This window comes from Pleurodeles waltl, chromosome 5, assembly GCF_031143425.1.
Source record: "Pleurodeles waltl isolate 20211129_DDA chromosome 5, aPleWal1.hap1.20221129, whole genome shotgun sequence".
In the NCBI taxonomy this organism is placed as follows: Eukaryota; Metazoa; Chordata; class Amphibia; order Caudata; family Salamandridae; genus Pleurodeles; species Pleurodeles waltl.
The window spans coordinates 652,641,639-652,656,505 of record NC_090444.1 but is presented as its reverse complement, the minus strand read 5'-3'; the positions used below and the strand labels follow the sequence as shown (position 1 = coordinate 652,656,505).

Below are 14,867 nucleotides of genomic sequence, written 5' to 3'. Positions count from 1 at the left end.
TTTTGTTTTCTACTGGTGTTCCATAACCAGAATCTAAGAAGAAAAGCACAGCGGACCTACAGGTAACTAGGGAAAGAAAGGATTAATAGTGGGCAGTTAAGTGATGCTCCCCTTCTAGAACATTGTCAGAGGTAAGATGAAAGCCATCGTGAGCAAGAGCTGACTCTGTGTAATGCTGAATACAATGCTCTCTGCGATAGAGAACGTAACATTGACTGCCGGTGGGATGGTTGTTGGAAACACCACGAGGACAAATTACAAGCCTGATTCGGTTCATAGTTTGCAAATGCGAGCAGGCACAGTGGAGTGGCCCAAGGTGACACCCGGAACGCACCCCACCATCCTTCACACTCTGGCTAAAAATAGTGAGGACTCCACCCAAAAGCACTTACATCCAAACTGTGTCCTGGTGAAACTATGGTAATACTCTCACACATATGGTAGTAGATACGGATGGACAACCATTCAATTGTTGCAACCTCAGTACAGGCAGAGAATCTTCCCTTCCTTTTCTTTCAGTGTTTCTTTCCCAACGCTCCCTATCATATCCTACCCTTCATTCTCTTTCCCTCCCTTAACCCTCCATTTTTTATGACTATCCCTATCTCAAACTTCTTTGTCACTACCATGTTTGATGAGATAATACCGCTAAGATTACCCCTCACCTTATTAGTTCACTTTGTTTGGTTGTTTTCTGTTATCTGTGTAAATGTAAAAGATTGTCATCTCATTTTTTTCTTTATATAGCACGCTGATACCTGCTAGATAATCTTGTGCTTTATGAAAATGTATAATTCATTAAAAAAAATAAAGCCGCAGTGCACCACTTGCAAAATTTCCTTGACAGTGAACAGTCTCAGGGAATATGTGTAAAGACGTGTTCCTAGAGTTAAGAAACAAAACTGTGCCCTCCACACACGAGTCATTTATGGTACACGAACAATATAGATAAATGCCCTGATTTTCAAAAATGACCACAGACCACACTGCTAAATCCCTATATGTGCTGGTTGGTAAATTCGTGTTCCAAACATTACCAATATCAATGGGAAAATTATGATTATCCACAGTTATTTTATACAGTTAGGAAACAGGGTGAATTGCCCTGCAGTACTTCCTACAAGTTAGTTTTACATTGCATCACAAAAATCCGGATTACCAACTAGAATTTTAATTTCGATCCCTGCACACATTGGAGGTTGCTGCTGGTGACAGAAATTCTAAGCTGTCCAATATTTATTGCATCTCTCTGTTTTCCCTGACAGATTTAACCATAACCGGACAAATTTATCGAAGGAAAAGATCGCAAAAAAAGGAAAATTGACAGTTTGGCACTTTAACTGTCAATTTGAATGTTAGAACTCATTTCCAAATAAAGAACTGGCGATATATACCAGAACTGACAAATACCTTGCTACTGGGTAATAGTGTTTACCTGGTGCAGTAAATACATCACCACTATCTGGACCACTTGTAATTGTCCATGATTCTATGAGCAGCAACACACATAAGAGACAGCATCTGAATAGTGTAGTTTTTCTGGGCGGACGGAACAGGAAGAGGACGAACAAGAAATGTGTGGCCTTTACTTGAAGAGAAAAGGTCCTACAACTACCACCTGTATATTCAAATGAATACTGTGTTACTTAACGTCATATTCTTTGTGGTTATTATTCTTTAAAATGTTAATCACAGAACTATGTATAATGTGTATTATTACTTTACAAATTACATGTAAAACCATAAACCATTCTGTCTGTTGCTCCAATAATGTTAACATGCAAGTCATTGGAATACACTGCAAAAAAGAAGGAATTTTGCATAAAGAGCAGAGTCTGGACCGCCGCCTGGCTCCCACTTACAGACAGAGACACAATATCAAGCGGGAAGCTGTCCAACGGGCGCCTTGCAAATGTGTTAATGCCTCGTGTCAGTACTTTTTCAGTGGCTTTTAATCACAATTGTGGTCACAAACATAGATACATCTTTTATGATTCGTAATTAGGAGGGAATGCCCCTTTAATACCTCTGCTAAATGACATACAGAATGAATCCTTTTGTGATTAGGAAAGGCAGGTCCTATTCACAAAAGTGGTTAGTACATAGAGAGAATAAAATTGTTGTTGCAAACCCAGTAATTGTGCGAACTGCAGGTTCTGCTCCAAAAAATCATTTAATACATATGGCCCTGCATCTCTAAAGAAAAGACAGCCTTATCTATGCTTTCAAACTACTTGAAGTGGTAAAACCAAAGCCATTGCAATATGAAGATTAAAACGTTTCTACAACAGGACTGAATTTCTCTACCTTTCAAACAATAAATCCTGATACATTTTCAAGATAACCAACAAATACGACAATAATCTCCAGTGAAATACATTGTGTGTATATTTTTTCATATATATTGAATGGGGATATCTTAAAAACGTGATAGGATTTTACTATGTAGTCAGCAGGTGGGGCGCGGCCAAGGAAGATGGCTGAACAGACTTTCCTCTGTGAGTTCCCATTTATCCCCTACGAACACTGTTAAATCCTGCACTCTTCCTGACCATCCTCATCCTCTCTCCCACCGTACTCCTACAGATGCCTGTTGTGTGGGTGAGACTCTGGAGAGTGATTGGTGGTGGTCACAGAGCTGGATGGAGACCCAGTGATTCCTGAAGCATAGGCTGGTTCGGGGGGTTAGGGGAGGAGAGCGACCATGTCTACAAGCTGTGGCATGAGGCGAGTCACTCGTGGTGGATGCTTAGACCTCTAAAGAGAGGTGCCCCCTGCATCCACCGAACTCCCCGGGGCACACCGACCACAACAGGAGCTGCGGGGGCAGTGCCTCCGACCCTGCCATGATATGCGACAAAGGTGAGCAACGCGTGCTGCAGCCTTGAGCGGAGGCCTGACACGATCCTGCCTCTTGGCAATGGGAGTCCCGCCTGGGGACTGGGACTGCTGCTCAACCACAAGGATAGGGGGTCTTGGAATCCTCGGTACAGGTCTAATTTCTCCACATAAGATCTGCGATGCTGCGCCCCTTCCAATTATGGTGGTGGAAGGCTCCTCCGGCTGCAGCACTGACTTCCTGGTGGGCACAAGCCCTCCTACGGGACTGGGTTTTTCTCTCGCTGATGGCTGCTATTCTTCGGGACGATTAATGATAGGACCTGGACTGTATGATTGCTTGCCCTTGGCAGTGCCGCAGCCCGTACTGGGGGGGGGGTGGGGCTTATTTCCGATTTTCCTGTGGCAGTATGGCCTTCTCAAGGTACTCTTTATTAAGCAGAGGGAGGGAAAGTTATACTCCACTGGAACCTAAAAGACAACATCTATTCGAGTGATCTGTACCTAGCCCTGCAACTGCTTCCGCGCAGAGCCCCTGGTGTTTGAGGGGGAACAAGGGGTCCACTGATGATCACCATAGCAGCCATTTCCCAGAAGTGAAAGGTGATCCCTGGGGCTTGATTAGATGAAACTGGATGTAGCCCTGTCATGGCCCGAGCAGCGGTCACACTGGACAACATCACTGGTGCTGGGCTGTGTGTACTCTTCCCCCACCACCTCCCCCCCCACCCTCACCCCTGTGGCTGCACTGGGTGGGGTGGCACCCCTTCTCCCACTGCTTCACTAACCTTAACTTCACAGTCACATCCACCAAGTCGCTGGAGGGAGATGGTTCTCCCCTCCTTTGCCTACAGTGTCCAGAATCTTGAGCACTGGGGACCCTGAGACTTCTATACACCCTACACCGATCACCCTCTTTTATGCTATTGATGGTGTAAAGGCAATGCTTTGTTCCCCTCTGTTCGGAGCACCTTAGTATGCTCCATTAAATGGACTCACCTGTGGCCACAATATGCCAAATACTTCTATAATATTGTTGAGGGCTCTTAAAAATGCTATTAAAACTGACCAGGTAACGCTGTGGTGTACTGTCACTCATTATCCATGCCACCATGGTGAAAGGCTCTAAAATAACCCAAACAAATAAAATAATCAACTGTGCCCACTCGCTGCAAACCGCTGTACCGGCAGAGAATGAGTGAGACTCCAGGCCCGGAACATCTGGCGTGGAGGAGAAGAGTTCTGCCCCATCCATGGCAGATCTCATGGCAGCAATTCAAAATTCAAAGCAGAAGTGGTCGGTAAGGTTGAAGCGGTTGTGGTGAATGTCAACTTGCACAGAGCGGTTCTATGCAAAGTAGCGGACCATGTGGCCATGGTGGAACAAAATGTAGACACAATCCAACAAGAGGTCTGCTGCCTACGTACTGCGGTCTCCGATTTGCAGAAACTGACAGCATGCTTTGATGAACACATCGAAGACTCCGAAGGACGATCCCAGAGAAATAGCCTCTGCTTTGTGGGGTTCCCAGAGAGGGTGGAAGGGCAGTCCACTGAACTGTTCTTGAAGAATGGATTACAACAGTCCTTATGCCTGATAGAGTTTGTAAGGTCTTCAAAGGGTGCTGGCTCCCCTGCCGAAGCCGGGAGCTCCCCCGCATGCTATCATTGCCATTCTGCAGAGCTCCCCTGCGTGCTATCATTGCCAATCCTGCAGAGCCTCTGGGTAAGAGAGCCTCCATTATACCAGAGGAATTCCATCTCTATATTCCCTGACTACACCCAATGAGTGCAAGAATAGAGAAAAACATTTATCACTGTCAAGAAAAGAATGCAAGATCTTAATTTGAAATACAGCCTCCTTTGCCCCGCAAAACTTCGAGTCCAATATGGGGGATCAGCCCTGTTCTTTTTCAGTCTTACTGAGGCCAATGACTGGCTAGACACCCTCCCTCAAATCGCTGATCAAAAATTAGAACACCCCTAAACTGCAGAAACAATCTACCCGTCCCCATTAGCAGGGGGGGCATCCGCAAAGCCTTAACAACACTCGACGATGAGGGAAGATCGGTGTGCCCAGATCTACAAACCTGGTTCAGAACTCGGGAGAGTCCTTTCAATTCACCGTAGAGCCTCCGGCACAGCTAGTGACAGCACTGGCATGCAGTAATCTCAAAAGTTGGCCTCTGGCCAAGCGGTGTACTCATTCACAAATGACCACTAGCACTGTCTTTTGGCTAGGAGGGGAGAGTTTGAATGTTTACATCTATTGCATGTTATATGTTCATCCTACTGCTGTGTTTTGATAATGGAATGCTCTAGGAGAGCGGTGTGAGATGTAGTGAGAGAGCTTAAGTGTGTTTGACCTCGCACACTCACGAGTCCACACCTGTAGCATTGTATATTATATCTTTATTTTATCTTATTTGTGATTTGAGCCAGTTTGTTTTTCTGTTTAGGGAAATGGGGTGACTGTTGCTATCCCTCACCTGTCAACATGCTGGTGGTGGGGGAGGGGTAGATTGTGGCACTGCTGCCCAAAGGAAGAGGGGAGTTGGGCATTTATTTCCTGTTAATGGGTTTGTTGTTATGAAATGTTATATTTTGCTTTTGTGCACCGTAGCCACAAACGTTCTTAGAATAGCCCTCTTGAATGGCCACTTGCGATATGGCAGCCTCATTTGGTGGGGGAGGGGTGAGTACTGATATTTATAGATGGCGGAACACAGTGCTAAACTCATGATGTGGAATGTTCGCAGTATTGCCCAACTAGAAAAACGCTGGAGGGTTCATGCCTACTTAAGACATTATAACATATCCATTGGATTTCTACAGGAAACCCAAATATGGGGTAATTGCATTTCCTCGATTCAGAAGTGATGGAGAAGACAGCTATATGCCACGTCCTTCTCCGGCTATGCCCGGGGAGTATTGATCTGGGTGGCCCCCGAGGTGCCCTTTTTTCATCTGAACCATATACTGGACCCTGAAGGTCGATTTATAATCCTGTATGGCACCCTAGATGGGCATAAAATGTGTTTTATTCATATATATGAACTTAATAACGATTGTGTTGATTGTTACAACACTGTAGCACGGGCTGCCTCCCCCTATTTGGCAGCTGATATCATTATGGCGGGAGGTTGTAATTGTGTTTTAAAAGGCAAACTAGACCACGTTCATCCTAGAAAACACACCAAGCCTCATGTGACTGACACCTTACGAGATATAATGTGCAAAGTCCCCCTTAGTGATTCATGGCACATTAGAAATTCACATACCAAACAATTTTCCTTTTATTCTTCCGCAGCGGACACCCACAGCCGATTAGATTATATCTGGTCTCTGATGCTTTGGCGCCTCTAGTCTCGGGAATCTCCTACTTACCTAGATATCTATAAGACCATTCCCCTGTCCTGCTGGTGCTTGGGAAAATAACTAGAAGGCCGGCAATACCGCTTTGGCGTCTCCGTGTCGAGGCACTTACAGACCCTCCCTTTGCAGCCACAATTGCAGACACACTGACACGTTATTTTCATGAGAACTGCAGCACTTAAGGCAAAAGAGCCATTGATTGGGAGGTGATGAAATCCGTCCTCCAAGGTGTCTACCTTAAGACAACATATGGTGTCTGGAGGCAGCTTGAAAGAGACTTAGGGGAATGTGAGAAGACCCTAGGTGATATAGAGAGAGTGCTCCCCTCCCATCTAGACCAACTGAAGGACTGGTGTGAGACCCACAAGGCCCTTTTAGATGACTAGTGTAGATTAGAAAAACACGTTTGCAGTGTGTAGGAGGCTGGCCTGGCTTACATTGGGTACCTGATGGTACTTACACCTTGTGCCAGGTCCAGTTATTCCTTATTAGTAGATTAGTAGTGTTCTAGCAGGTTAGGCTGATAGAGGTAGCTATAGAAGAGCAGCTTAGGCTGAACTAGGAGACATGCAAAGCTCCTACTATACCACTTATATCGTATAGCCCTATATCATAAGAATCACAATACTCAGAGTTACTAAAAATAAAGGTACTTTATTTTATTGACAGTGTCAGAAATATCTCAGAGGATATACTCCCTTAGGAGGTAAGTAAAATACACAAAATATACACACAAACCAAAATCAGGTAAGTAAACAGTTAGAAAAGTAGTGCAAACACTGTAGAATACAATAGGATGCAATAGGCCTAGGGGAAACACAAACCATATACTAAGATACTGGAATGTGAACCACTTAGGGACCCCAGGCTTAGTGTAATGTGTAGAGGGTCGCTGGGAGTGTCAGAAAACACTAAGGGTGTCCAAGATACCTCACCCCAAGACCCTGAAAAGTAGCAGTAAAGTTACCCTACTTCCCCAGATACACACTAAAGACGTGATAGGAGATTCTGCAAAGACCACAACTGACTGCAAAGCACTGAAGATGGATTCCTGGTCCTGAGGACCTGTAAAGGAAGGGGACCAAGTCCAAGAATCACAAAAGTGTCCAGGGGGGGCAGGAGCCCAATAAACCCGGGATGAAGGAGCAAAATGTCTGCCTCCGGGTGGAAGAAGCTGAAGATTCTGTAACAATGGAAAACGCCAGGAACTTCTTTGCACAGAAGATGTCCCACGGCGTGCTGGAGGATGCAGAGTTGTTTCCACGCAGAAAGACTACAAACAAGCCTTATTAGCTGCAAAGGCCGCAGATAAAGAAAATGGGTGCTGTCCGGGCCCAGGAAGGACCAGGAGGACGCCACTTGGAGGAGGAGACAGAGGGGGCGCTCAGCAACACAGAGAGCCCACGCAGAAGCAGGCAGCACCCGCCGAAGCACTTGAACACAGGTTCAAGAAATGTGAGCATGGCGGTCGTCTCAACACTACAAAAGAGGGTCCCTCGAAGCCGGTGGTCAACTCAGCGAGTTGAGCAAAGCAGGACGGAGTGGTTGGGACCTGTGCTGTGCTGTGCACGAAGGATTCCTTGCAAAAGTGCACAGAAGCCCTAGCAGCTGCAGTTCACACAGTACACAGGATTACTGTCTGGCGTGAGGTGACAAGGACTTACCTCCACAAAATTTGGACAGGTGGACCACTGGACTGTCGGAGTCACTTGGATCCAGCTCCTGTGTTCCAGGGACCACGCTCGTCAAGATGAGAGGGGACCCAGAGGACCGGTGAAGCACAAGTTTGGTGCCTGCGTTAGCAGGGGGAAGATTCCGTCGACCCACAGGAGATTTCTTCTTGGCTTCCAGTGCAGGGTGAAGGCAGACAGCCCCCAGAGCATGCACCACCAGGAAACAGTCGAGAAAGCCAGCAGGATTAGGCGCTACAATGTCACTGTAGTCTTCTTGCTACTTTGTTGCACTTTTGCAGGCATCCTGAAACAGTCAGCGGTCGATCCTTGGCAGAAGTCAAAGAGGGAGAGGCAGAGGAACTCTGGTGAGCTCTTGTATTCGTTATCTGAAGAGAAGCCCACAGGAGAGACCCTAAATAGACCTCAGAGGAGGATTGGCCACCTAGTCAGGTAAGCACCTATCAGGATGGGTCTCTAACATCACTTGCTGGCACTGGCCACTCAGAGGCCTCCGTTGTGCCCTCACACCTCTGCATTCAAGATGGCAGAGGTCTGGGACACACTGGAGGAGCTCTGGGCACCATCCCTGGGGTGGCGATGGACAGGGGAGTGGTCACTCCTATTTCCTTTGTCCCGTTTCACGCCAGAGCAGGGGCTGGGGGATCCCTGAACCGGTGTAGACTGGCTTATGCAAGGAGGGTACCATCTGTGCCCTTCAAAGCATTTCTAGAGGCTGGGGGAGGCTACTCCTCCCCAGCCCTTAACAGCTATTTGCAAAGGGAGAGGGTGTAACACCCTCTCTCAGAGGAAATTCTTTGTTCTGCTTTCCTGGAACTGGGCTGCCCCGACCCCAGGAGGACAGAAGCCTGTCTGTGGGTTGGTAGCAGCAGCAGCTGCAGTGAAAACTCCAGCGAGCTGGTTTGGCAGTACCCGGGGTCCATGTTGGAGCCCCGGGGAAGCATGGGATTGGCACCCCAATGCCAGATTTGGCATGGGGGGGGCAATTCCATGATCTTAGACATGTTACATGGCCATATTCGAAGTTACCATTGTGAAGCTACACATAGTTATTGACCTATATGTAGTGCAGGCGTGTAATGGTGTCCCCGCACTCACAAAGTCCAGGGAAATTGCCCTAAACTATGTGGGGGCACTTTGGCTAGTACCAGGGTGCCCTCACACTTAGTAACTTTGCACCTAACCTTCACCAAGTGAGGGTTAGACATATAGGTGACTTATAAGTTACTTAAGTGCAGGGTAAAATGGCTGTGAAATAAATTGGATGTTATTTCACTCAGGCTGCAGTGGCAGTCCTGTGTAAGATTTGTCTAAGCTCCCTATAGTTGGCAAAAGAAATGCTGCAGCCCATAGGGATCTCCTGGAACCACAATACCCTGGTTACCTAGGTACCATATACTAGGGAATTATAAGGGAATTCCAGTGTGCCAGTTAGAATTGGTGAAAATGGTCACTAACCTATAGTGACTATTATAAAAGCAGAGAGAGCATAAGCACTGAGGTTCTGATTAGCAGAGCCTCAGTGACACAGTTAGGCACTACACAGGGATACACGTACAGGCCACAACCTATGAGCACTGGGGTCCTGGCTAGCAGGATCCCAGTGAGACAATAAAAACACCCTGACATATACTCCCAAACAGGCTAAAAGTGGGGGTAACAAGGCTAGAAAGAGGCTACCTTCCTACACAGTGCACTACCAAAGACTACATGCTGAGGGTGATAGGGCCGGAGCAATGATAGCCCAGCTGGCAAAATAGGAGGATTCCCGAACCCCAATACTGATTTTAAAAGATCACACAGGACACTCAGTTTGCACACAATGGGCCATTAATGCAGTCTTTCATTCTCATCTCTGTGACATCTTTGCTGGACAGAAACCAGTACAATTGTGTGCCATAGTAGACTATTTGAAATTCCGCTCCCCAGCCTTACTTCCTACATATCCCGACTGCTTCAGGGATATGACTGAATGGGCCCTGGCAGAAGAAGTACGAATGAACCATGTCCACAGAGATGGCAAACTAGAGGATGACCTCCAAGCCTGGGCAGCCTTGCTCACTGATCTGAAGGAACCTTCCACGGATGCACCCACTGGACAACTCACTATCACTGTTCATGACCAAAGTGATAGATAACTTTGTTCTGCCATACTGATCCTGATTTATATCAACTGAGACACTTTGCACAGGAGCGGGGTAGGGTGGGAGGGTGTTAAAAATGTTGATATCATCTTATTGAAGAGATACTTGACCTACCTGTATTATGTTCCTGGATACTGCATTGTTACTGTTTGCTCTATCTCAAAATCCAATAAAGACCAGTTTTTAAAAATAAATGTAGTCCGCTGGTGAGCCAAGCCTCACTTTAAAACTTCAAAGAGTTTTATCAATAGGGCAATGGCAACAGTAGTTAAAGTGATCCCCCAATTCAAACCACATCACAAAAAGTGTTGCATTTGCCAGCGTAATTAGGGATCCTCCCTGATGGCATTTCTCTGTATGGCTAGACAGACTTCTAGATGAGAAATACCAGTAGCCTACCTGGATTAATCAATGTGATTATTTTCTGCTGTTGATTTACCAGTCTTTGCAGCTCTTCCATCTTTTGCATCATTATCTGCTCTTGCTGTCCCGGGCCCTGGAAATACAAAACACAAGAGATGGCATTGGTTGGCTTTCTCAGAAGACAAGAGTCAAGTCCAGTTTATCGTCTGCATGAGGAGTTCAACCCAGTAGGCGTTTTCCTATTTTGGAGCTAATAGTGTTGTGCTTCCTATTAGAATTCTCTAATTAGAAGCAAACCCCATTCCAATTGAAAAAATAGGGCTACTACCCCACAGAGAAAACTAGGCTGCTAGCAAATGTTCTTGGAAAACATCACCAAAATGACAAACAGGCATTAGAAAAGCCACAGGTCTGGCTATTTTACAAGTGAAAATGCTCCTTTTTTAGTTGCCAATTTTGCGGGTGTGGTTGTGTGAATTGGTGAGGAAGTGGGTGAAGATCAAAATGTGTCAACGGCTGAATGGATAGTGAATTGATGGATGAATGAATCAAATCAAATCAAATCATTAACATTTATAAAGCGCGCTACTCACCCGTGCGGGTCTCAAGGCGCTAGGGGAAAAGGGGGGGGTTATCGCTGCTCGAACGAGTGACTAGAATGAGTGACTAGAAGCATAATAAATAAATGGGTGGCTAGGTGCATAGATAAATACATGAGTTTATAAGTAGATTATTGTATGGATTGTTCAGTGGATGAATAGGGCATGGATACAGAAAGATTTTAAAAATCGTACAAGCTGAGGGTTCAGACGACAGTGATGATGTAATAAGCATGACAATAATTACAACTTTAATGGCAGTGTAATCATCAAACCAGGACTGGTGTATTGTATCAAATGTAATTAAATGTTAGATTGCACTGCACTTTGTTGCACTGTACAGTACTGTATTGCATTGCATAGTATTGCTGCAATATCTAATGTTATACCATATAATACTGCTTTCATTGTCTAGTATTTCGGCCTTCCATAGTGTTGCGTTGCATAGTATTCCACTACACTGCACTAAATAGTTGTATGATTCTACACTGTATAGTATGCTACATTGTATAACATTGTTGCAGTGCTGAGCACTGTATCAGTATGTATCAGCTCCGGCAAACAGCAGTTACAGGGAAGGGCAAATGAATACACTTGCAAGAAGAAGCAAACTCAACAGATGTCAGTCTAGGCAACTGCGAGGCTGACAGCAAAGGGGTCTCTGACAGAGTAGGTATCAGGCTATGTGACAAAGGAGAGCTGAACAGCAATGATGCCCTTCTCACTGAGACTGAGAGCACCATAGTGACCGCTTCCAACTGCTCCACACACACGTGAACGAAGCTGAAGAAAAGTCTTAACTCAGCGATGTGTAGTGCCATTTCAAGGTAAGAATCTGCCCAGGACAAGCAACTAAATTACAATACTAGCAAGCATTGGCAATGCCAATAGGTCTGGCTTCAATGTGCTGCACCCTGCACTCTCTAAAGTATGCCACTCACCCTGCACTTATGAAGACACTCCATACATTCTGCAGTCACAGTGGCACACCACTCACCTCTTAGCCTGCACTCAAAAACTGTTCACCCTGAAATTATTCCTCTTTTAATCACAGTGCTTAACTTGAACCGGTGGTTACCGGCGGGGCACACCAGCACCCATTTTTGGAGATGCAACACATTTTTCCTCATCAGAAATTTACCACAATCAAGAGAAAGAAAAACACGCAATTGGGAAAGAAGTGGGAAGAGGACTACAGAGTAAGCATTAGCAAAGCCAATAGGTTTCACCTCTGTGAACTCTTGTTTTTGTCAGTTCTTTTCAGATATGTTACATGCAGCATGTCTTAAAGTTAAAAACAAGTATTGGCTGTTTAGTAACTTGTATTTGAGTAATCCGTACAGACTGTCACAAATGTGCAGACATTATCAATATCCTTAAATATTAGTAATCTGGACTATCTGAAAAGCATAGGTAGCCGGGTTGGCTCGCCTAGCTTCACTGTTTAGACAGAGGAAAAAAGTTAGTTTTGGTATAAGCTGTTGACTTTCCAAAGAAAGGCAATAAATATGAAACCATCTAGAAATTCTACCAGTAGGAAAATGGTAAACAAACACTCACAATACATGAACTGTGGAGGTGAAACCAAATACATATGAATGTGTCCTTGTGTAATATATATTGTGCTCATGTAAAGCGCTCCAATACCTTCGGGTCACTTTGCACTATACAAAACTGCAAAAAAATGTGAAGGAAAGTTGGGAAAATTGTACATTAACGGGTGGGCTCTTACATCTTATAAATAGAGTGACAATCAGTTTATTCACAGAGTCTTCATGGAATGGCAGGGGTGAGGGGGTGAAAATGGTGATTACTAAAACAGAGAGAAAGTGAGAGCAGAGGTTCCATATCACAGCCTTGATGCTTATTCCTTTATCCTGTGTAACATTTGCAAGTGGACGAGTATCATGGCATCCCTGAATGTGGCCCACTTACACAACATACATGAAAAGGGTATCCCATGTGCATTGGCTGTCTCGTATTCTCACAGGAAAATGAGGGAGTCTATTCATGAAGGCCATGGCCTTTGATCTGTATGTGAAGCCTCGTTGGTTGCTTTCGTAATTAACAGCCTGGTAGTGAGCACTAGAACTCGAGGAAGAGAGTGGAAGGAGAGGCCTACAGGAAGAATGGGGGTGAGAGAGCGTATTTTGATATTACATATTATAGACGTGAAATACTTATGTCTAACAATGCTGTATTAATAAAACATTTATTAAAAGCGTATTCATAAAATGGAAAATCGTTTACATGTACAAACTAATGTCAAACGTAAGGAATAATTGTTTATAGTTTGCCTAACTGAGCACATTAAAACGTATAGAACTGCATTCATTAAACTCGTATATCTTAAGTTAGCGTGAGTCAAGCAGAAGCTGTGTAGTTCTCATATTAAAGGCGTATTTTTCCTGTCTCTTCAGTGTGCTGACTTGCAAACGACCATGACCCAGCTATTGTTCTTGCTGTATTAGTTTGAAACATGGGGAGATGTTCCCATCCGCATGCTAGAATCTTTTAGTATAAAATGATTGTGCCTCGAAACATTTGTAGATACTTCCAAGGACAATGAGACGAGGGAACGAGAACTTTTAACCTGAGACGTGTGCCAAGCTGATGAAGTAACCCCGGATATGCCACCTACGGAAGACTGATTATGAAGACCAATCAGAAGCCAATATTTTATCGAGAAATGACAAATGCATTACTTAATGTATAATTTGATAGGTTAACAATGATGGGGTGTATTGACTAACCAATAGAATTTTGGGGGAATGAATTACTAGAAAGGGATAAAAACCCATGACACAGGAAATAATCGTCCATTAGGTAGGGAATGATATCAATTACATCCCGAAACTCTGTCACACTATTCTGTGACTTAAGACTTAGACAAACCATCCTTGCCCATATTACTGCCCTTACACTTTTCTCCTTATGAGGAGAGTGTCTCTTGCCTCTAACTTAGATAGACTGACGGCTATCTGACGGATGTCCTGAAGACGAAGACTGATCCTGAATGCTGACCTAATCAGAGGAGGGTAGCTATATAATTGCTAATGGAAATTCATTTTGCCTTTCTTTCTAGGTACCAACTGCTGTATGTTTTGATAGAGACCTTAGTTAGATGTTTTCCAAATTGGTGTTCAAATTGTTTTTGCATGACGCCCAACATGCTAATGCTAATTAGAGGTTAGACGAGGTATTCACTCCGACTGACAAATTGACGTGACTGACGTGGTGCTATGCTGAACTAGTATCTTAGAAATTCGAAGTGCTATAATCCGCTTATATCTATCTGATTATTCATGTTACTAATTTTTGCATTATCGAAGGCTTATTGTGGTTGCCATCTTATCATCGTGCTTATGTGTTTATTGACTTCGAGATTAATGCCTTTGCTACTAGATTGTAATCAATAGGGAATAAAACTTATTAACTCCATTAAGGTGTGGTTATTCATGACTGAAAGGTCATGGTTGCGCTGAGCGTCTAATTTGATGTTAAACGTTGACAATGTTATTGACCTATTGATTGATGTTTTGATCAGTTATCTCGTCCTACGGTGTCTCACCACTGGGTCCAAAGATTAATTGGCCTAAAACGAGTCCTGATGTGTATAAATTAACATAGACGGAAGCGTTAACAGGGGGATAGAAAATGACACAGAAAATGAGAGGAGCAAGACTGGGAAGAGAGAAGAGGCCGGGGCCTGGAGTTCGGGGATAAGGTAGAGAGATGTTTGGAAAGAGTGGGGGTTGGGGTGGTACAAGGGAAGGGGAAAGGAATTGAGAAGAGAGAAAGAGAGATTGAAGAGGAGAAGGGCTGTGTTAACCTGAGACAGAGGCGACAGAAACAGA

The 14,867-nt window shown here is 44.6% G+C and overlaps 1 protein-coding gene across 2 annotated transcripts in view; it reads right to left on the bottom strand.

Moving 5' to 3' along the window:
* LOC138295908 (centromere protein J-like) overlaps positions 1–14,867 on the bottom strand; it is a 387,581-nt gene that overhangs the window by 320,591 nt on the left and 52,123 nt on the right. For both annotated transcript variants that reach the window (XM_069234528.1, XM_069234529.1), the window contains exon 3: positions 10,448–10,544. In XM_069234528.1, the coding sequence (XP_069090629.1) occupies positions 10,448–10,544 (97 nt within the window). The remainder of the gene's footprint in view (positions 1–10,447; positions 10,545–14,867) is intronic.